Source organism: Balaenoptera ricei, chromosome 14, assembly GCF_028023285.1.
Source record: "Balaenoptera ricei isolate mBalRic1 chromosome 14, mBalRic1.hap2, whole genome shotgun sequence".
NCBI classification, from domain to species: domain Eukaryota; kingdom Metazoa; phylum Chordata; class Mammalia; order Artiodactyla; family Balaenopteridae; genus Balaenoptera; species Balaenoptera ricei.
The window spans coordinates 22,683,813-22,706,650 of record NC_082652.1 but is presented as its reverse complement, the minus strand read 5'-3'; the positions used below and the strand labels follow the sequence as shown (position 1 = coordinate 22,706,650).

Here is a 22,838-nt window from a genome sequence, read left to right as displayed (position 1 = left end):
AGAGCCCGTGAGCCACAGCTACTGAAGCCCACGTGCCTAGAACCCGTGCTCTGCAAAAAGAGAAGCCACTGCAATGAGAAGCCCGTGAACTGCAATGATGCAATGAGAAGCCCCTGCTTGCCACAACTAGAGAAAGCCCACGCAGTAACAAAGAACTAATGCAGCCAAAAAAAAAAAAATTAATTAATTAATTAAAAATAAAATCTGCCTGCTAATACAGGGGACACGGATTTGAGCCCTGGTCCAGGAAGATCCCACATGCCGCGGAGCAACTACTGAGCGCCACAACTACTGAGCCTGCGTTCTAGAGCCCGCAAGCCACAACTACTGAGCCTGCGTTCTAGAGCCCACGAACCACAACTACTGAGCCCGTGTACCACAACTGCTGAAGCTCGCTCGCCTAGAGCCCAGCTCTGCAACAAGAGAAGCCACTGCAATGAGAAGCCCGTGCACCACAACAAAGAGTAGCCCCCGCTCGCCACAACTAGAGGAAGCCCATGCACAGCAACGAAGATCCAACGCAGCCAAAAATAAATAAATAAATTTAGAAAAAACAAAACAAACCAAAATACAAACCTGTGCAGACAATATGATCTCAATTATGTGAAGATGGTTGCACTTAAGAAATTAATGAAAGGAACAAGATCAAAATATTAACTATGCTGAAGACCTAAATAGACGTTTCTCCAAAGAAGACATACAGATGGCCAAGAGGCACATGAAAAGATGCTCAACATCACTAATTATTAGAGAAATGCAAGTCAAAACTACAATGAGATAGCACCTCACACCGGTCAGAATAGCCATCATCAAAAAATCTACAAACAGGGACTTCCCTGGTGACGCAGTGGTTAAGGATCCACCTGCCAATGCAGGGGACACGGGTTCGAGCCCTGGTCCGGGAAGATCCCACATGCCGTGGACCAACAAAGCCTGTGTGCCACAACTACTGAGCCTGTGCTCTACAGCCTGAGAGCCACAATTACTGAGCCCGCATGCCTAGAGCCCGTGCTCTGCAACAAGAGAAGCCACTGCAGTGAACATCCCGTGCACCACAGCGAAGAGTAGCCCCCACTCACTGCAACCAGAGAAAAGCCCGTGTGCAGCAATGAAGACCCAACGCAGCCAAAAATAAAATAAATTTTTTAAAAAATCTATCTACCTGCAGACCTGCCAGATTTCCCAGAGCAGAGTGCCTCATTCCGGATCTCTGCCCTGAACTCCTTTCAGAGTGTGCTGAAAGTCAGCTCTTGCAGTGGCTAATGACCTAATCCTTATAAAGCCAGATGGTGAGTGACATTCTTTAGTTAGTATTTGATTTAGGCATCAAGGTAACACTGGCCTCTTATAATGGATTGGGAAAATTTCCCTCCTCTTCTATTTGCTGGAAGAGTTTGTAAAGGATTGCTGTTAATTTTTCTTTAAATATTCAGTAGATTTCACTGGTGAAGCCATGTGGACCTGGTCTTTTCTTTGTAGGAAGATTGTTAATTACTAATTCAGTCTCTTATTATAGGTCTATTCAAAATTTCTATTTCTTCTCAAATCAGTTTTAATTTGTCTTTCTATGAATTTATCCATTTCATATAAATTATCTAATTTGTTGGCATACATTTGTTTATGATTTTCCCTTATAATTCCCTCTTTCATTCCTAATTTTAGTAATTTGAGTCTTTGCTTTCTGTTTCTTGATCCATCTAGCTAAAGGTTTGTCAGTTTGTCAGTTGTGTTAGTCTTCTCAAAGAATCAACTTTTAGTTTCCTTGATTTCTCTCTTTTTTTCTACTCTTTATTTCATTTATTTCTGCTCTAATCTTTATTATTTCCTCCCTTCTCCTTGCTTTGTATTTAGTTTACTCTTCCTTTTTCTAGTTTCTTAAGGTGGAAGTGTTTATAGCTAAATTTCCCTTAGGCATTGCTTTTACTGAATCCCATAAGTCTTGGTATGTTGTATTTTTGTTTTCATTCATCTCAAAGCATTTCCCAGTTTCCCCTGGGATTTCTTTTTCACCCTTTGGTTCTACTAGGTTTTTTGGGTTTTGTTTTCTTTTTCTACTAGGTTTTTTAAATAAATTTATTTATTTTATTTATTTATTATTTTTGGCTGTGTTGGGTCTTTGTTGCTACGTGTGGGCTTTCTCTAGTTGCAGCGAGTGGGGCTTATCTTGTTGCAGCGAGTGGGGCTTCTCTTGTTGCGGAGCACAGGCTCTAGGGCACGCAGGCTTCAGTAGTTGTGGTGAGAGGGCTTCCGTAGTTGTGGCTCGCAGGCCCTAGAGCACAGGCTCAGTAGTTGTGGCACACGGGCTTAGTTGCTCTACGGCATGTGGGATCTTCCCAGACCAGGGCTTGAACCCGTGTTCCCCGCACTGTGCCACCAGGGAAGCCCTCTACTAGGTTTTAATGAAAGCAAGTTTCACAAAAAATTCTTCCTTCAGTAAGGACATTTAGCAAGCAGGCACAAAATAGTGATACGACTTATTCTAGAATCTCCAAGTCCCAGCTCTGTTCCTCTTTGTTTCTCCAAAATTCATTACACAAAAGGTTCATCTGAGGCAAATGAAAAAGTATTCCAGTGGCAGGGTATGACCAAGAACCCTCCCCACCAGTATGGAGCACAGGACTAGTTAAGAATCAAACCAAGAATGCTATCTTGAGTACAAGAGGGTGAAGGGCTCACTAGATTTTTATACCTTATTAATGCCAGGATGAAGACACCCCCAAAGTAATTCCAATTAGTCCACATCTTAAACACCACTCATCTTATCAATGAAAAACTAATTTCAAGGGCTTCCCTGGTGGCGCAGTGGTTGAGAGTCTGCCTGCCAATGCGGGGGACATGGGTTCGAGCCCTGGTCTGGGAAGATCCCACATGCCGCGGAGCAACTGGGCCCGTGAGCCACAATTACTGAGCCTGCGCGTCAGGAGCCTGCGCTCCGCAACAAGAGAGGCCGCGACAGTGAGAGGCCCGCGCACCGCGATGAAGAGTGGCCCCCGCTCGCCGCAACTGGAGAAAGCCCTCGCACAGAAACGAAGACCCAACACAGCCATAAATTAAATAAATAAATAAATAAACAATATGAGTTAGTCTAAACTATAAAAAATAAAATAAAATAAAGAACTCAAAGGACAGTCAGCTTCTTGATCAGCCATATTGAAATTTAAAAAAAAAAAAAACTAATTTCAAAATTGATAATGTTAAAGAGCAGAAATTCTAGAGTTCAGAAAAGTGAAAGACAGCTGAAGCACTTGTAAGAGTTGCCTTTGATTGAATCTCCTTGCCACCCAGGAGTGTGTATTGTGGTTAGGGAGGAGCATACCCGCCCTGGGGTGGACCAGTGCCAACACAAACATTCCATCGCTCAGTCTGTGGAGAAATAATAGAAAGAAAATTGTAGGTCGCATCACAGTGTAATGCATAGGAAAATATCTCTAGATAAAACTTTATAAATAAATTCAGTTTTATTTTTTTCAATACATATCAGAGCTGTGAGAACAACACATAATGAATAGCTAAGAATGAGTACGGGAGCTCCTCCATTGTTCCTCAGGACAATGTGGAAACAAGGCTGTTGCTTCATTGCCCAGACCTATTGCCCATTTATTCTGCCTGAGTCATGGGCACCAAGGAAACCAACTAAGGTCCTGGGCATTCTCATTGATGCTAACCCCAAAGAGCTGTGTGAAAATCCTTCATTTCCTACTTTCAAGCCTACCCCTGGCAGAATACATTCTCCAGAGAATGTACTCCAAGAGCTTCAAGTAGGCCCACTTGTCATTGCCTGCAATCTATAGTACCTCCCCTCTTATGCCTCCAAAAGCATCACAAACATCTGATATCCTGGATAGGTCGGTTTGGATGCAAAAGAAGGAAGTTGTTACCAGGGAGAAGGAAAAATGTATGCAAAAGTTTGGAGGTGAGAGAGAAGAAGCAAGAGGAAGTCAATAGAAAACTGAAGAAAATCCAAACTGCTGGATGCAGACATCAGGTGGGGATAGAGATAAAGCTCGGGAGGTGGGAAGGGGAGGGAACCTGAAGGAATGTGGAGTCTGGTAAGGAGGTTGGACCCCCTTAAGAGTAATAGGGAGTCATAGAAGGGTTTAGTGCAGGGGAGGAGCACATCAGGATTACATGGTGGACAAATATCTCTGTGGCTCACGGGTTGGAAGGCAAGAGTGGAGCAGGGAGACCAGCTAGGAGGCTCCAGTAGGGAAGAGAAAAACAGAGCCTCTGGAGTCATGGCGATACCAATATCCCAGTTCTTCTGCAAAATCCTAATTGCCTGCACGAGGAAGCTGCCAGCCACTGGGACTGTGCTTACCCGGCAGGTGGGAGTATCTGCCATTTCCTTCCTCTTCTGCTCCAGGCTCCCTTGTTGATGTCGACCCGAGAAGCCATGTGAAGAAACCTCATCACCACCATCAGTGCTCACCAGGACAATGCCAATGACCAGATGACCTATTAGTCAACAAATGATGAACAAGGGAAAAAGCAGACGGGAGGTCTAGACTAACGGAGACTCAAGAGACAGGCAAGGGCTTCCCTGGTGGCGCAGTGGTTAAGGATCCGCCTGCCAATGCAGGGGACACGGGTTCAAGCCCTGGTCTGGGAAGATACCACATGCCGCGGAACAACTAAGCCTGTGTGCCACAACTACTGAGGCTGCGCTCTACAGCCTGCGAGCCACAACTACTGAGCCCATGCACCACAACTACTGAAACCCGCACGCCTAGAGCCCATGCTGTGCAACGAGAAGCCACCGCAATGAGAAGCTTGCGCACCACAACGAAGAGTAGCCCCCGCTTGCCACAACTAGAGAAAGCCCGCGCGCAGTGACGAAGACCCAACGTAGCCAAAAAAATTAAATAAATAAATAAATAATTGTTTTAAAAGACCAGTAGGATATTAGAAATGAAAAAAAGAATTAAGAAAAAAAAAGAGACAGGCAAACCTAATGCGAGGTTGAATTGTGATGCCATCAAACCAATGGAAAAAAGACATGTGGGGACACTTGGAAAAATGTGAATACGGATGAGATGATTTTAAAGAACTATTATTAATTCTGTTTAGGTATGATAAAAGCACTGTGGTTATGTTCTGTTTTGTTTTAAATATTTGTTAGAGATAAATGTTAAAGCATTTACAGATAAAATACAATTCTGGGATTTTCTTTAAAATAATCATGAAAAATTCCCGTGCCCTAACACAGTGTTTCCTATTTACATATTGCATCCTTTTTTATCCTCATACGCACACATTTTTTTTCCATGCCTGTAGCCATAGTACACCAATTCTTTTATGATCTGAGAACAAATGCTGCTTTTGAGAAGGGGCTCCTCTATTTGGAATGTCATTGGCAACACCTGAACATACAGGTTTCACTCTGTCCTTGACAGCCAAGGTCGTTCTCCTTTTTTAAGCAGGAGCATTAATTCCTTAGGGATTGTGATGGTTAATTTTATGTATCAACTTGATTAGCCTAAGGGATGCCCCAATAGCTGGTAAAACATCATTTCTGAGTGTGCTTCTGAGGATGTTTCTGGAAGAGATTAGAATTTGAATTGGGGAACTGAGTATTGCAGATGGCCCTTCGATGTGGGTGGGCACCCGCCAATACACTGGGGGCTCTAATAGAAGAAAGAGGAGGAGGAAGGGCAAATTGGCTCTCTCTTTCTGCTTGAGCTGAGACATCCATCTTCTGCCCTTGGACGTCGGTCCTCCTGGTACTCAGGCTTTCGCACTCAGAGACTTACACCATCAACCCGCTGATTGGCAAGCCTTCAGACTCAGGCTGAATTACATCACTGGCTTTCTGGTTTTCTAGTTGCAGATGGCAGATGGTGGGACTTCCTGGCTTCCATAACCAAGTAAGTCAATTCCTGTAATAGTTCTCCTCTTATATATATATCCCAGGTTATATCCCTGTATATCCTGTAGTTTCTGTTTCTCTGCAGAACCCTGACTAATGCAAGGATCTTCCCTCAAATATGCATTTGAGGATCCTCAGCAGGAAAAAAAAAAGTTTCTATTTGCTTGTGGAAAGTGGTAATGATATTCCTGGTTTTGGAATCAGTCAGATCTTTCTAGAACCATCATTACTAACTGTGAGACCTTGAGATTGGTCCTTCACCTCACTGAATCTTAGCCTCTAATTTTGCAAAGTGGTGATATTAACACCATAGTACAGAGTTGTTGTGGAGCCGACATGAAATAGTGCCCTCAGCACAGTGCCTGGTACATAGTAAGTGTTCAATAAATGCATGCTGCTGGTGTCGTTTGCTTCTTTCAGCCTCTTGTTTTTAACCTCATCCGGGCTGATATAACAAATATCATAGACTGGGTGTTGTATAAACAACAGAAATTTATGCTCACAGTTCTGGAGGCTGGGAAGTCTGAGATAGAGGCGCCAGCAGATTCAGTGTCTGGTGACAACACATTCCTAGTTCATAGATGGCCATCTTTCTGCTGTGTCCTCACATGGTAGAGGGGGCAGGGGAGCTTCCTAGGGTCTCTTTATAAGGGCATTTGTGAGGGCTCCACCCTCATGACCTAATCACCTCCCAGAGGCCTAATACTATCTTAATACTATCACATTGGGGGTCAGGATTTCAACACATGAATTTGGGGGGACACAAACATTCAGTCCATTGTACCTCATCAATTGTTTATTTCAAAAACATTTATCCTTTATGGCCTAATAAATAGTACATATTCATTGGAAAAGAATAAAAACTTATATCCAGAAAGTGTAAGTTCTGGTATTGCCATCAACATTTTGGTTTGGTGTCTTTTCTTCCAGAGGGGATGAAGCCTAATATTTTTGTATGAACATCCTGACGAGGTTGTTTCTTGCTAAGCTCTAGTAACTAACGACTATTAATTATGTAGACAAATTACCCTGAGTTTGGTTTTGCTGTCTTTATATAGAGTCATATGAGTATCTGTGGTCTAGTTGCGATAGTGCAGAGCTCTTATGTGTGTATTGGACACTAGCACACAGTTACGTGAGTGTGCACATACACACAAATAAGAAAAAAGACTGGAAGGATGTTCATAACAATCATGCTTCTAATGGGATGGTATTAAGGCAATTTTTATTTGCTTCTCTAGCCTTTTATCACCACTTCAACTAATTTTTTACTAAGAACCTGTGTTAGTTTTAAAACCAGAAGACTTTTTTTTTTTTAATAAAAAGATAAATAAGGTTAGCCACCAGGAAAAAGGAGTCAAGAAGGGAACGTCTAAGTGTCTGTATGCCTCTGACCCACCAATCCTATGAGAGGTGAGCCAGAAGTCACCTCTAGGAGGCAGGCCTGGATTGTCACTGAAAAGAAGAGATGTTCTCAGTGGCCACTGTTAAGTTCCGTAGCCACTCTCCCCAAGCTAGTGTGGGAGACAGTGCACAATGATCCTGTTTTTTTCTTCCAGGAGTCCAAAGCTCCATGTAGTCTCTCTCAGACACATTATACTGAGGCTTTCACTGATTCCCCCAAAGCACTTTTTTCCAGGGAATTCAATGAGATGGAGCAAAGCCTAGAAGTTTAAGGCAGGATCTAGGGTCTCAGACCTGGGGCTGAACACTGGCTCCATCACTTACAGCTGAGGGAATTGGGAACCATAACCTGCCTCAATTTCCTTATCTGTAAAATGGGGGCATAAAAGCATCCAATTTAGCATTATTATGAGGAATACTTGACTTTATCTGGGTAAAGAGCACCTGCAAATAGGAAGTACCTAATAAATTATTAATTCTAATACATTGCTTGATAAGGGGCATGCAACTTAGTATAGAATTGTGAATTAAAGGATAAAAGAATGAATTTGGATAGACATTCAAGAAATATAATTAGGTGAAAAAGAAGTTTCAGAGTAATATATAGAGTAGGACTCCCTTTTATAAATGTATATTTGTATGTATATGTATATATAACATCATCTGGAAGGATTTTTTTTTTCAGGTGAGGAATGAGTTGGCCATTTGTAGAAGTGACCCAGGAGAATATCTTTTATATCCAGTTGAGGTAAGTAGGGTGTTACCTTAAGGAGGCAAAACTGCATTGTAAATGTCACTAAGAAAACTTAAACTGAATCAATCATATTACATTAGACAAAGGGGTCCATTTACTTTTTCCCATACTATCATGAAGGCAATGGAGATGGGGAAAAATGAAGAGAAATCTGGAGGCCTTTCACGAGCCCCATAGGACTTGCTAACTGATTAAATATGGGGGGGGGGACGGTGAACAAAAAAGAGGCATCAATGATGATGCTTAGGGTTTTGGTTAGAAAGAGAAAAGCATCTTCTGACAGCTGAAACTGGCCTGGTACTATCAGGTGGACCCTGGTGTTTCTTGTTAAACAATTTCACAGAACATCAACATCAAACAGGGGCTGAGATGTGACTTCTATGGATCAAGATAAAAGCAAGACCCCTTTGTAATCCTGTCTGTAATCCAATCCTAAACATTGTCCAAAGCACAAAAATGACCAAACATCTCCCATCCTGGCTAACGCAAGGACTGTTGCTTCTTTACCAACTGTAGGTTTAGGCTCCCTTCGTTCCCCCCACCTTCTAGAAAAGATTAGCTAAGATAACCATAGAATTATCTCTGCTTCCTGACAGTATTAAGTCCAGAGCAAAGCCCTGCTTCTTTGACCTGCTCCCAAATCCCACTATGACACACCGAAATCCTATAGGAAGCCTTTTCTAACACCCTCTTACTGAGACACTCCCTTACTGCAGTAAGTCAATAAATCCATCTTTGGTCAATTACAGGTGTGTTCTTGGTGGTCTTTGGCTGAAGGGCATTGACTTTGGTATAATAAGCAACTCAGACTAGATGATGGTGCCATTTCCTGAGATGGGAAAAATGATCGTGATCAGTGGTTGTGGTGGCAAATTCTGCTAGCCCTTTAGCAAGACTTTGTCTCTGGATGCCCCACATAGAGCCTGGAAGTCTTGCCAGTCCCTCTCACAAGAGCTCTGAGGTTTTCCCTGATCCTCCATGCTGTTCCCTCTAAGGCATCATCAACTTCATTTACATTAAAACACAGAAGGGATTAGTAGCTGATTTTTAACGTGTACTATGTGCCAAGAAGTGTCCTAAGGGCTCTAGATGTTTTAATCCATTTAATTCTCCCATCGGTCTTATGAACATAGGTACTACTGTTTTCAGGTTTTACTACTGAGAAAACTGAGGTACAGAGGTTCCATAACTTGCTGAGTGAGGATTCGAACCTAGATCATATTCTAGGTTGGCCAGGGCCATCCTCCAGTCCCGGAGACTCGGTCGGGCAGCCATCTTGTTTGTAGTCCTCAAGGACTTCAACTCCCGGCAACCCTCGCGTCAGCAGTTCTCCACACACAACAAATCCCGGCGTGCCCCGGGCGGCTTGGGGTGGAGGGTTCTAGAAGGCGTGACGTGGGGTCGGGAGCGGGCGCAGAAGCGGGCGCCTCTTGGCAGTCGCTGTGGCAGCCGCTGCCGGGTCTGGGGCCGCGGGCGGTCGGGGCCGCGGGCGCAGCCTCCTCATCTCCCCGGCCATGGCCGCGCTCGGCCGGCCCTTCAGCGGCCTCCCGCTGAGAGGCGGCTCGGACTTCCTACAGCCGCCACCGGCTTTCCCCGGCCGGGCCTTCCCGCCGGGGGCGGACGGCACCGAGCTGGCCCCGCGGTGGGAACCCCGCGCCGCCCCGAGCAGCCCGGGCGGGAGCGCGGCGCGCGGACGGTGAGGATCTCGGCGGGCGGCGGGCGGGCAGGCGCGGGCTAGTTGACCCTCCCCGCGACCTTCGGCGGGGACTTCTCAGCCCCAGGTTGCTGATGAGGATACTGAGCCCCACAGTCGGTTACCGTAAGTCGCCTGAGGTAGCAAAGCGCGGGGGTCCGGTTCGGACCCTGGCCCCGCTGCGTCCCGGGAAGTGAGGAGACGGTCCGAGCTCGCCCAGGGCCTGCGAGGAAGGGAGCCGGGTCGAGCCGGGTCGAGCCGGGCCTGGAGCTGCCCTGGGCACGCACTCGCCTCGCTCCCTCCAGACCGCGGCGGAGCCGCCGCTGCTGTTAACTTTCAGCGCCTCTCGGACACTGAGTTTTCTCATCCGCAACTTGGGACAGAAGTGGGTCCTCCTAGTGGGATCATAAAATAAAGTGCTTAGCCCGGTGCCTGCCCCGATACGTTTTCCCTACGGTGGTCCCCCTCAATTTATCTCCCCCGGTCTTGACCAAATGAGAAGTTTAGATTTCAGTCTCTATACCTGACTGAACTTGTGACCTGTATATCCATCCCACTCGGCAAGGAAGGGGACAGCTGGTGGGAATGGGGTGGGCAAGATTATCGGAGCCAGAAAGTGGATGCTGAACGCACCCGCTCCATAAATTTCTCAACTGACTGATTTTCTGGTTTGTTTCAACAGTGTTTCAGTTCACCATAGAAAGAAACACAAGCGAGAGGAGGAGGAGGATGAGTAAGTTTCAGGTGCCTTTTATTCATTTAATGGTCACTTAATTTAACCTATTTTATATCCATAGCTATTTGTTTTTAAGTGAAAGGGTGAAACAGGTGTCTGAAAGGAGGTCCAAGGAACTGATAACATGGGTTACGTTTTTAGAGAACGGAGCTGGGCAGGTCAGAGGGAAACTTGTCACTCTGTAAACAACTGTATAGCCAAGACATGGAAGCAACCTAAGTGACCATCAACAGATGAATGGATAAAGAAGATGTGGCACATATATACAATGGAGTATTACTCAGCCATAAAAAGAAACGAAATTGAGTTATTTGTAGTGAGGTTGGATGGACCTAGAGTCTGTCATACAGAGTGAAGTAAGTCAGAAAGAGAAAAACAAATACTGCATGCTAACACATATATGTGGAATCTAAAAAAAAAAAATGGTTCTGAAGAACCTAGGGGCAGGACAGTAATAAAGACCCAGACGTAGAGAATGGACTTGAGGACACAGGGAGGGGGAAGGGTAAGCTGGGACGAAGTGAGAGAGTGGCATGGACTTATATACACTACCAAATGTAAAATAGATAGCTAGTGGGAAGCAGCCGCATAGCACAGGGAGATCAGCTCAGTGCTTTGTGACCACCTAGAAGGATGGAATAGGGAGGGTGAGAGGGGATATGGGGATATATGTATACGTATAGCTGATTCACTTTGTTATACAGCAGAAACTAACACAACATTGTAAAACAATTATAGTCCAATAAAAATGTTTAAAAAAATGCATAAGCGATTTTAATGTTTGAACTTTGAGCCATGTGAATATTGTTATATGCACAAAATAAAAGAGTTCGCAGAAGGCTACATATTGAAAAGTCTTAAACTCCTTGCTCCCAGTTTTCCCCAGAGGTTACCCTTGTTGCCTGTTTCCTATGTCTCCTAAGGAAGATAATGTAAAAATTTACAAGTTTATAACTATATATTTCTGGTTTTTTACATTGTAAGTAAGATACTGTTCACACTGCAGCACATCGGATCTTTTCATTTTACTCTCCTGTAGCTTGTTGCATATGGGCACATAGAGTTCTACCTAATTTCTTTTTAAACAGGTGAGTGGAATTCTATTGTAAGGCTAGGTACAGATAATTAACCAGTCTCCTAGTGATGGATTTCTAAGTTAATTCTAATCTTTGTTATTACTAACAAATCTACCATGACCACCATTCTTTTTTTTTTTTTTAACATCTTTATTGGAGTCTAATTGCTTTACTATGGTGTGTTAGTTTCTGCTGTATAACAAAGTGAATCAGCTATACATACGTATACATACATCCCCATATCCCCTCCCTCTTGCATCTCCCTCCCACCCTCCTTATCCCACTCTCCCTATCCCACCCCTCTAGGTGGTCACAAAGCATGGAGCTGATCTCCCTGTGCGATGCAGCTGCTTCGCACTAGCTATTTATTTTACATTTGGTAGTGTATATATGTCAGTGCTACTCTCACTTCGTCCCAGCTTACCCTTCCCCCCTCCATGTCCTCAAGTCCATTCTCTATGTCTGCGTCTTTATTCCTGTCCTGTCCCTAGGTTCTTCAGAATTTTTTTTTTTTTTAGATTCCACATATATGTGTTAGCATGCAGTATTTGTTTTTCTCTTTCTGACTTACTTCACTCTGTATGACAGACTCTAGGTCCATCCACCTCACTACAAGTAACTCAATTTCGTTCCTTTCTATGGCTGAGTAATATTCCATTGTGTATATGTGCCACATCTTTATCCATTCATCTGTCGATGGACAATTAGGTTGCTTCCATGTCCTGGCTATTGTAAATAGTGCTGCAGTGAAATTGGACCACCATTCTTTTTAAGTTCTTTGTATATATTTGCAAGTAGGTAAATGGATTCCTAGATGGGAAATTGCTGGATCTTAAAGTATATGCATTTTGAATTTTGAAAAAAGTTGCCAATTTATACTCCTTTTACAGTGGGAATGCCTGTTTCTCCATCTTCTCATCAGAACTGTATTTTCAAACTTTTTGATCACCACTTAACTGATAGGTAAAAAATTGCATCTCATAGGCAGACAGTCTGAAAAAAAAAAAATGAGTAAAAGATTTCCCCAAAGGGGATATCCAAATGACCAACTAAATGAAAAGATTTTTGACCTCATCGGTCTTTAGAGAAATGCATATTAAAGGCACAATAAGATACTTCACCACCAGATACTGGAGGGTTCTGTAGCACCAGGAACTCTCAAACACTATGGATGAGTATGTAAATTGCTACAACACTTTGGGAAACAGTTTTGCATTATCGCATGAGTTGAAGGTGCACATACCCATTTACCCAGCAGTTTTCCTCTTGAGTATGTACATGTGCTCATCAGGAGACATGTACAAGAAAGTCCATAGCATCCTTGTTCATGATAGCTCAAAATTGGAATGTCCCTGAACAGTACAACGGATAAAGTAAATTTTTTGCTGAGTTCAATTCAGCAAAAAAAAAAACAAAAACAAAAAACCCACATCTATCAACCTAGATGTGTCTTATAGTATGAGCAAAAGAAACATCACAAGAATGTATATGTAGGGACTTCCCTGGTGGCGCAGTGGTTAAGAATCTGCCTGCCAAAGCAGGGAACACAGGTTCAAGCCCTGGTCCGGGAAGATCCCACATGCCGTGGAGCAACTAAGCCCGTGAGCCACAACTGCTGAGCCTGCACTCTAGAGCCTGTGAGCCACAATTACTGAAGCCCGCGCTTAGAGCCCGTGCTCCACAACAAGAGAAGCCACCACAGTGAGAAGCCCACGCACCCCAACGAAGAATAGCCCCCGCTCACCGCAACTAGAGAAAGCCTGCGTACAGCAACGAAGACCCAACGCCAAAAATAATAAATAAAATAAAATAAAATTTATAAAAAAAAAGAATGTATATGTATACAGTATAATTCCTTATATATAAGGTTCAAAACCAGGCAAAACTAAAAACTTGAAGATTGCATATCTACATACTTGATAATGTATTTTTTAAAAAATGAAGTGATTACCATAAAAGACAGTATTTACCTACAGGGAGGAGGGAGTAGAGTACCATTTTGGGATTCTGACAGCAGTCTATATCTTGAATATTTTCATGGATTTTTGTTTCATAATTATTAAATTGTATGTACTTTTATAAGTATAGGCATTTTATAATTAAAGAAATTAGATCCCTGTTTTAATTTGTATTTTGTAAATTATAGGCGATGTTGAACATCTTTTTTTTTAAGCCATCTGTGTTTCATTTTGTGTGAATTGTTCATGTTTCTGCATATTTTTTATTGGCTTATTGGTCTTTTTCTTGTTAATCTATAAGAAATTTTATTAAGGAAGCCAGTTTATTATATATGTTTTGTTTTCCCCAGATTTGTTGTTTGTCTTTCAACTTTGTGTATGATCTTTTTTTTTCCTTTTTTTGCCAGCAGAAACTTTGAATTTTCTCACCTGGTTGATACATAGACTAATGAGACAGTAGATTTGAAAGTTGTCTCAGTTTTAAAAAACTTCAGGGACGTCCCTGGCAGTCCAGTGGTTAAGCCTCTGCGCTTCCACTGCACGGGGCGTGGGTTTGATCCCTGGTTGGGGAACTAAAAATCCCGAATGCTGCGGCGTATGGCCAAAAATTTTTTTAAATAAATAAATAATAAAATAAAATTTAAAAACTCTGGACCAGACAATATTTATGTTCTTTATTGCCTTGGGATTGCTGTGGATACACAGGGACCTCTTTGCTTTTATCTTTTGGGGTTCCCTATAGGAGATTATTGAATAAAGGATTCCAGTGTCATAAATAAAAAGTTTGAAGTGTACAAACAATTGGCTTTAAAAGTTAAATAGCCATCTTTAATATACACATGGAGAGATTGAGGCCCTGGGGCTGGACGGTTGGATGTCAAATACCCAGAAGTGTGCTGCCCGCCTGCCACTTCCATAGCTCTTATCAGAACTTTAAAGTCTTTTATATCCCATTTTCTTTGGGACTTAATCATCATTGATCTCTAATTATTTGCAAAGTGGACCTAGAGGCATGAAATAATTTAGCCCAAATTATGTTGGAGATCAGAGATCAGAACCCAGCTCTGATACTCAGTTGCATTTAAAGATATATTTTTTTAAATATTTATTTATTTATTTAGGCTGCTCCAGGTCTTCGTTGTGGCATACAGGATTTTTTAGTTGCAGCATTTGAACTCTTAGTTGCTGCATGCATGCGGGATCTAGTTTCCCCACTAGGGATGGAACCCAGGCCCCCTGCATTGGGAGCATGGAGTCTTACCCACTGGACCAGCAGGGAAGTCCCTCAGCTGTATTTAATAGTTGAATTGTTAGATATGCTAGGAAATTACCTGTTCCTTCTAGATTTATTCTGCTTTTTCTTACATGACTTTTTTTTTTTTTTTTTGGCTGTGTTGAGTCTTTGTTGCTGCACGCGGGCTTTCTCTGGTTGCAGCGAGTGGGGGCTACTCTTTGTTGCGGTGCAGTGGCTTCTCATTGCGGAGCACAGGCTCTAGGCATGCGGGCTTAGTAGTTGTGGCATGCGGGCTCAGTAGTTGCGGCTCATGGGCTCTAGAGCACAGGCTCAGTAGTTGCGGCGCACAGGCTTAGTTGCTCTGTGGCATGTGGGATCTTCCTGGGCCGGGCTCAAACCCATGTCCCCTGCATTGGTAGGTGGATTCTTAAGCACTGAGCCACCAGGGAAGTCCAACATGACTTCTTATGTCTATAACTTTTTCTTCTGCTTTCAAAAACGTCACATACTTTATCCAAATATTACAGAAATGTTTGATTTATGGATAGACATTCTTAATACTATCTTATGAATTAAAAATATTTATAAACTAAACATCTCATTTAATAGTTGATTCCATTCAAAAATCTAGGTTCAAGAGAGCATTATTACTTGTCAGATTTTATATTGCCAGAGACTTGAATGTTGATTTTCATAGTCTTCACATGAAATAGAAATTTCTCTCTATAAAATACATGCTTCTTCCTTTGACTCTTAGTTTAGAATCAGAAGTTCTGGTAGCCATTAATGAATTTTTTGGTTGTAGAACTGTGTTCTGGTCTTGAGATTGTGCTTGGTGATGCCCAGGCAATAATGTACTTTTGGTCTAAATACTCAAATAGAGCAGGGCTGGTTGTCTATTTAACTTGCTTCAGGACAGCTCTCAGCTAAACACCAGGCATGTCATAGTGCTTGCAGATACTAGTTCGTGGTAAGAGCTTGAACAGTTGAATTTCCCTAACAAGGCAGGAGGTTTTAGTGAGAATGGCATAGAGGTAGGATTCAGGGTCTGTCTCTGGGGTCTGGTACCCAAAATATCAATACAACTCACCTTACATGACACTTTGGAGGGGGCACTTTAGTTTTCTAGGTCCTTGTTTCCACATGTGCAAAACAAAGCAATTGGATTTGATGAACTCTAAGGTCTCAAGGAAATACAAAATTTCTAGGAAGTGAAGATAGTTTATGTTGCAAGGCAGGAGAAAAGTGCGCCCCATTATTAGTCAGGGACCCATAGAGCAAATGACAGCCTCTGCCATTTTTGGAGAGAACCAAAAAATCAGCAATACCATTTGCACCTGTAGTACTTGCTGCAGACCTGATGAAGCATATATTTTTGCCCTAAGGGAATATAGGATGCCTGCAGATTACCTCCTCATATGCCCAGTGTAATGGAGCAGCAGCAGTATGAAAAAATATGGCTGGCACTGAATTGCTACTTAGTGATTTTTGTATTCTTTACCTCCCACTTGACCTTTCCAGAGCTGAATAAGTAACGACTTTAAATTCCCACATCGAACACTTCTAATCTGGAAAGGCAAAAATCTTGCAGTTGCAACCTAATTTGACAAATGTCGGTAAGGGAAACATCTCAGGGAGGCTGTGAGAGTGACAGAAAAGAAAATGTGTGATTTTCCATCTTGTAATCACACACTGTCAAAAATTAGAGTTTTTTCGTAGAAGAATTTGACTAGAGATGGGGATGATACACATTTCATTTATATTAGCCAGGATTTTCATTGATTTTTTTTTTTTTTTCAGTTGTCCAGTAAGAAAGAAAAGGCTAACTGAAGCAGGGCTCTGTGCTGGTCCTAATGACTGGATTCTTTGTGCACATCAGGATATAGAGGGTCATGGAGTAAATCCGTGCACTAGTGGCCTTTCTGCACCTGGCATGTTAGATGTTATTTGTGAAGAGATGGATCAGACAACGGGAGAACCACAGTGTGAAGTTGCCCGAAGGAGGCTTCAGGAAATTGAGGACAGGTAAATGGGCAGCATATATTTAGCTGCTTATTATTGTTCCTATGTAACATCTCTACTCTTTCAAGTTAGTCTAATTCATCATTTGGTGATTCCTTGATCCTCAACGTATCAGACTATAAAAATCAGGAAGTTCAAAGTATACACTTTAAATGTTAAAGTAAGCTCTTCTCATAGAACTGTACTTAATATTTTCACTTACTATCTCTGAATATTTTTCGTATGAGGGTTTTTAGGGACACATTCTTCAAATTTGATTGCCTCTAATGTAAAACATTTTGATTAAATGTTGAACAACTCTTTTGTGTATACTTCTTTCTCTCAGGTATAGTCTCATATTTTACTTGATATTTTGCTGTAGCACCTGTTGCGTTTATCCTTTTTTTATTTTTAAAATTTTGTCCAATTAATAGAATATATAATAGCTTAACTAAATAATTTTTCTATCTTCCTTCGCTTCTGTCTTTATTTAGAATAATTGACGAAGATGAAGAAGTTGAAGCTGACAGAAATATTAACCATCTCCCCAGCCTTGTCCTTTCTGATACCATGAAAACAGGTTTGAAGAGGGAATTTGATGAAGTCTTTACAAAGAAAATGATTGAGTCCATGTAAGTTTTGGTTTCTGGTTTCCATTCAATTATGATCTTGGAGGGAAAACCCAGTCTCTAGACACTTCCGGATCGCCAACCAAGTGAAAGCACAGTGCATTTTGTATTTAGCCCAGGTTGGAGACCTTTTCTTATTAGTTCATTGGGGTGAGCAAAATGCTATGCAAGCAGGAGTTGGCTGCCTTGTGTACTCAGCCCTGGGTTGTTTTGAAGTCCTAAAATGCACTAATGGTCTAATATTTGGAAATGGGAGGATTGGCAAGAAAGAACCCATTGTCATATGTATATGTATAGCTGATTCACTTTGTTATACAGCAGAAACTAACACACCATTGTAGAGCAATTATACTCCAATAAAGAAGTTAAAAAAAAAGAACCCATTCTCTCAAATTCCTATGATAGGATGTAGGAACCACATTTCAAAAGTACCTTTTACCTGGCTCTCTCAGTTATCTAGGACCACTATTAGGACCTAGGAAACAAAAGTCTCCCAGCAGTCAAAAAAGTTATCACAAAGGCCACAATCCACAGCTCATATTCTTACCTCATAGTGTGTAGCCCCTCAGGCCTTTAGCTCTAAGAGCCATTTTGCACTTAGTTTAGACCCAGTTTGATCAGCTCAGTTATCTGGTTTCCTCGATCATCAGAGTAGAAACACACAAACAGCAGAACAGACAAACTCATAGTAGTGAATAGTGACAGTACAGTGTGAGAACAGGAGAAGCAACTGGAAAGCAAACATAAGAACCTGAAAAGCAAAGCAGCCTGGAGCCCATTTACATAAGAACTAATGATAGCCCTGTAATTCTTGTAGTCCTTGAGCTTAGATGATCTCAAGTGGTCATTACCGACTCTGTAAAGTACAGTTGTCTCTTAATATCCATGGGGGGATTGGTTCCAGGACCCCCTGTGGATACTAAAATCCAAGGATGCTCAGTTCCCTTATATAAAATGGTCTGGGGGCTTCCCTGGTGGTGCAGTGGTTAGGAATCCGCCTGCCGATGCACGGGACACGGGTTCGAGCTCTGGTCTGGGAAGATCCCACATGCCGCGGAGCAACTAAGCCTTTGTGCCACAACTACTGAGCCTGCGCGCTAGAGCCCGTGAGCCACACCTGCTGAGCCCACATGCCGTAGCTGCTGAGGCCTGCGCGCCTAGAGCCCGTGCTCTACAACAAGAGAAGCCACTGCAATGGGGAGCCCACGCACTGCAACGAAGAGTAGCCCCCACTCGCCACAACTAGAGAAAACCTGCACACAGCAATGAAGACCCAACACAGCCAAAAATAAGTAAATTAATTAATTAATTAATTAAAAAAATAAAATGGTCTGAATCAAAAACCCACAGATATGGAGGGCCAACTGTAGTAGGCAAGTTATAAAGTGCCGTTTAGGAGTTGCCTAGAAAAGACTTCAGATAGACTTGGTACTCAGTGAGCGTAAGTGTCAGATATCTGAAAAATTCTCCTAGGATACCAGTCCCACTGATGTCAGGTAGATGAGGCAGTGTTGTCTTTAGACACAGTGGGTTCCACTGCTGCTCGATGTTAGCTCACAAGGGTTTTGTATAAGCCTCCTAGCTTGAGCTTATAATTCTGACTACCCAGCCCTTAGGATAGGTAAATAGTTTAGCCAAGAGTAAGCAGGTCACATTGCCCTCCAGCCTAAAACATAGCACTTTCTGCTCTTGGTAGTTTTCCAGAAGCTAGCCTTGTGTGTGTGGGTGTGGGTGTTCTTCATTGTTTGTGTTTTATTTTTCCTTACTTGCCCTTGGGTCCCAGAAACCATCAAACCATCACTAGATGGAGAGGGCGGCGAGGGGGTGGGGGTAAGCACAGACAGTGGCTTACTGCAAAAAGCATTATGTTTCATAGCTGTACTAAGCAAAAGGCATACTGAGATATTTTTAGTGTGTTTGGCCAGTGTTTCTTTTTCATTTATAATGGTTTAGTACAAGATAGTAGCTCACATCTGCTAATATTAACCACAATTTAAGAAAAAACTATAATAAATTAAATCAAGGGCCTCTGTTCTTCATGTTGAATGTTTATATTCTAATCACAGCATCAGTACAACCAGTTGGTTTGCTTAAAAATGCATGCAGAACTGTAAAATATAATGTACTTGAGTGGCCTTTGTAAAGATCAATTTGGATTGTCATAAATCTATTTAATCCCATCAGTTTTTAGATGTTAGGTAGCAAACATTAGTTTTTCAATGTATGTCTTTTATTTTCATGTTATAAAATTATTGATAAAAATCTGTATTTTATGTCTTAGGAGCCGTCCTTCCATGGAGCTTGTGCTCTGGAAACCTCTCCCTGAACTCCTTTCTGATAAGCCAAAGCCGTCATCTAATGCTAAGAACTACACAGGAGAGAGCCAAACTAAGCATGCAGCTGCTGGCACTGCCTTCCCTCACAGAACTGAACTGTTCTTGGAACCTCGGCAAACAGGGTTGCCTGTTTACACTGGTTTGGAGACAGCTGCTTGCACAGAAGAAGAGATGGAACTCTAGACACCAGTTTCTACACTAAAGTCAAATTTTAGAAGGCTTATGTGTTCAGTCATGAGCCTGCTTGTACAGTATAGGGACTTGAAAGTTTTGAAACGGGTGTAATATCTCCACCTGTGATTTGGGGTGGGACTCTCATTTTGGGTAGCCATTTCTTGAATTCAACTTTTGCCATGGAAACTTGTCTCAAGAGAAAAGCAGTTTTCTAGGGGTCTTATTAAAGGAATAAGTGCATTCTGCTAAGTCAAGTATAGAAGCTATATGTGTAAGCATGACTTTTAAGTCATCTGTCACATTGTCTATATCATTCAGATACTTGAGTTGAAAAAGATGCATTAAAGTAGGATGCTCTCCTACTACGTGTACTTTGACAGTTGAGCCACAACTTCATCTGTAGATATGAGCTCTGTTTACAGTGGTGACTATATATGATTGGGGAGAAGGAGTAAGGAGGCGGTAGCTTAAGCCTATGCTGGGGAAATTAACAGAGGCTCTGAAACCTGTATATTAGTTGTCAATTCAGTGTAGCTATATTGATTAAATAGCCAGTAGTGTTGTGGCTCCCCTCTTTGCCTCTGAAAATGCAATGAAAAATACAAAGAAAAGGTTTTTCCTTTGAGGCTTTTTTGCCTTGTGCTACTGTTGCTCCTTGGTTTTCCTTGCATAATTGATAAGCCCAGCTATCCAGTAATGTTTACAGCTTAATTAACTTTGAGTGATAGTTTAAAAGGTTGTGAGGTAAACCATGTGCTAATTGGCTCTGGGAGAAGCATCCCTCAGGTAATCCTGGGGCAGTGCTGTATCAGCTAAGCCCACCATATAACTTCTGTAGTTAAAAAAAAAAAGTTGTGCCTGTATAAGCAAGTTGAGTTTTTTAATGTTAATTTAGAAAACAGTGACTGAATAATTCGCTGAGCACATATGGGCAAGTGACATTGAGATTTACTGAAATAGCCAATTTGCCTATTGTTTCGACTATGGTGCAGTAAGCCTAAAAGTTAGTAGAGAATAGCTTCCTGCTAGCAGGAAATCTTCATCTTGAGGACCTTACCCAGGCTCAAGGCATCCTCTGAGGGTAACCAGGATTGAAGTTTTTTATTTCTCAGGAAGAGCTCTTCTGTGTGGCAAGGACTCAGTAGTACGAAGTAAAATGACAATTCCTTTAGTGCTACAGAATATCCACTATAACTTATTGAGTGTAATACGAGCTCTTTTATCAGACAATGGGAGACCACCCCAGTTATTTCTGTTTTGTTTTCTGGGTTTCTTTTGCCTTTGTTGGAATCAGATACCTTGTGTAGAAAACATGGTTTATGCCAAGTAGAGGTGACTTTAGGAGGCAGCTCCCGGGCAATTTTGAAACCCATGCCGAAGTCCCTCCCCTTTTTACAGATGGCATAGAAGTCACAAGTCTGTTAACTGGACTGTTTCTTCTCCTGCCTGTTGTTCCTGCTTTCTCTATTTCTGTCTGGATAGTCAGGAAAAGATTTAATGTTTAATATTTAAACAAAATATTTAATGTCTACACAGTAAAATTATTCAAACTTCAAACCAGTATTGAAACCAGTTGGAAACCAGCTAATAGTTTCTTAATCTCAGATTTAGAGATGAATGTAAACTGTATTCTGTTGAAATGTGCAAGTGTTTGATTCATGCCGTTTAAAAAACTCCTGCCTCTCGGTCATTGTTAATGGGACCAACTTGTAAAGTTTGTAGCCTTAAAGAAACCTCCATGCGTTTGTTCTGCTACAGCTCAAAAACATGAAGTGACTGCCTGGAATTTGGAGTTAGTCCCAGTGTTCAGGTGAAGGAGAGGTGACAGCTTTCCAAAGAAGGACCCAAGCACACTAACACTGTCTTCTATAGGGATTGTTGGGCAGGCCTGGGATCCAGGTCTGTACAGTGAACAGGAGGAAAGAAGAGCTCTGAAACAAGGCTCTGATACCACGGGTATATGTAGGAGAGAACTAATAAGATTCTGTTAATTAAGATCCAAGCAGAACTTGTTTCAGGAGTCATTTTACCTGACATGATCATTATTTCTGCAGGAAACATGGACGTTCAATGCTCCTTTTTAAACTTTATCCTGCATATGTTTGTACAAAAATCGTCTTCTTCATCCTTGTGGTGCTTACTCATCTGAGCCGTCTCCACAGTCCCCATGCCTCTGCTTTGTTTTTCTTTTGTAGAGTAAGGCTTTTGCTTTTGCCTTAAGGTTTCCCTAGGGAATTAACAGGTCTTTTCATTTTGTACAGCTTTTGCAGCATGGATCAAACATTGGCTTACTATGCTAATGTGTGAAGAGAAAAAATTATCTAAAGCAGGTGAGCTTTAATGAACAAATGTGTATTTTCTCTGAGTTTGATTAGGGTATGTGTGGTTTTCTATTTCATATGAAGAAAGTTAAGTGCGGTTCTCACAGATATTAAATAAAAACTGCTACTCATTCTTGAAAAGGTGCAAATGTAAAATTTAAAAAATGAGTGGAAGCTAGAACCATGAGAAAAATGTTCACCAGTGGGTTCATTAATTATTTTGGATCTGGAACCTTGGTTTTGTTTTTTAATAGTGATAAGAATGGTGGAGTACTTGGAAAGTTGTGAAAGATGCTGTTTTACTTTAAAATGAGAATCTGGTGTTTTTGTATTTTGTTTTCAATAAAACTTCTTAAATGTTTTGGACTATTTGAGATATTGTATTCCTGCACTTAAGTAAATGAAATCAAGTTTGGGACCTTTAAAAATAGGGAGTAGGAAAATTCCTCTTGATGTTCAGTTACATGGTCATTCCTTTCTTGAGTTGACAGGTCACTGGGTGGCAGTATTGCGTGCATATTTACAACCATTAGTTGATAAATGTGGATCCCTGATTTGTGGGCAGGCAGACTTTGAGTTACGGCTACAGAAACTCAGGATATTGGGGGTTTTTAACCAAAATTTGGAAATCACAGCTAGAAGTTATCTATTTTTAT

The 22,838-nt window shown here is 41.8% G+C and overlaps 2 protein-coding genes across 5 annotated transcripts in view; both read left to right on the top strand.

Moving 5' to 3' along the window:
• HSCB (HscB mitochondrial iron-sulfur cluster cochaperone) overlaps positions 1-7,992 on the top strand; it is a 35,907-nt gene extending 27,915 nt beyond the window's left edge. Inside the window, exons 6-7 of one of the 3 annotated variants that reach the window (XM_059895271.1) lie at positions 5,822-5,864; positions 7,956-7,992. In XM_059895271.1, the coding sequence (XP_059751254.1) occupies positions 5,822-5,864; positions 7,956-7,959 (47 nt within the window). In that variant the 3' untranslated portion in view covers positions 7,960-7,992. Of the gene's footprint in view, positions 1-220; positions 1,494-5,821; positions 5,865-5,951; positions 6,034-7,955 lie in introns of those variants that run through there. The other 2 variants (XM_059895268.1, XM_059895270.1) reach the window with 2 other exon arrangements.
• On the top strand, positions 7,963-22,524 carry CCDC117 (coiled-coil domain containing 117). 2 transcript variants are annotated; one of them, XM_059895266.1, is made up of 5 exons: positions 7,963-8,018; positions 10,400-10,450; positions 16,522-16,746; positions 17,217-17,354; positions 19,633-22,524. In XM_059895266.1, the coding sequence occupies exons 1-5, from the start codon at positions 7,963-7,965 to the stop codon at positions 19,868-19,870; spliced, it is 708 nt and encodes a 235-aa protein (XP_059751249.1). In that variant the 3' UTR covers positions 19,871-22,524. The 2 variants fall into 2 exon arrangements, with proteins under 2 accessions (XP_059751249.1, XP_059751247.1); XM_059895264.1 differs by lacking the exon at positions 7,963-8,018 and adding an exon at positions 9,408-9,720.
• The last annotated feature ends 314 nt before the right edge of the window (positions 22,525-22,838 follow it).

Bases quoted from the DNA above. Each gene is read 5' to 3' on its own strand.
- CCDC117 (XM_059895264.1), top strand. From the start codon at position 9,539: ATGGCCGCGCTCGGCCGGCCCTTCAGCGGCCTCCCGCTGAGAGGCGGC. The intron at 16,747-17,216 runs GTAAATGGGCAG...GTCTTTATTTAG, and splicing joins CTTCAGGAAATTGAGGACAG to AATAATTGACGAAGATGAAG. The intron at 17,355-19,632 runs GTAAGTTTTGGT...TTTATGTCTTAG, and splicing joins AAGAAAATGATTGAGTCCAT to GAGCCGTCCTTCCATGGAGC.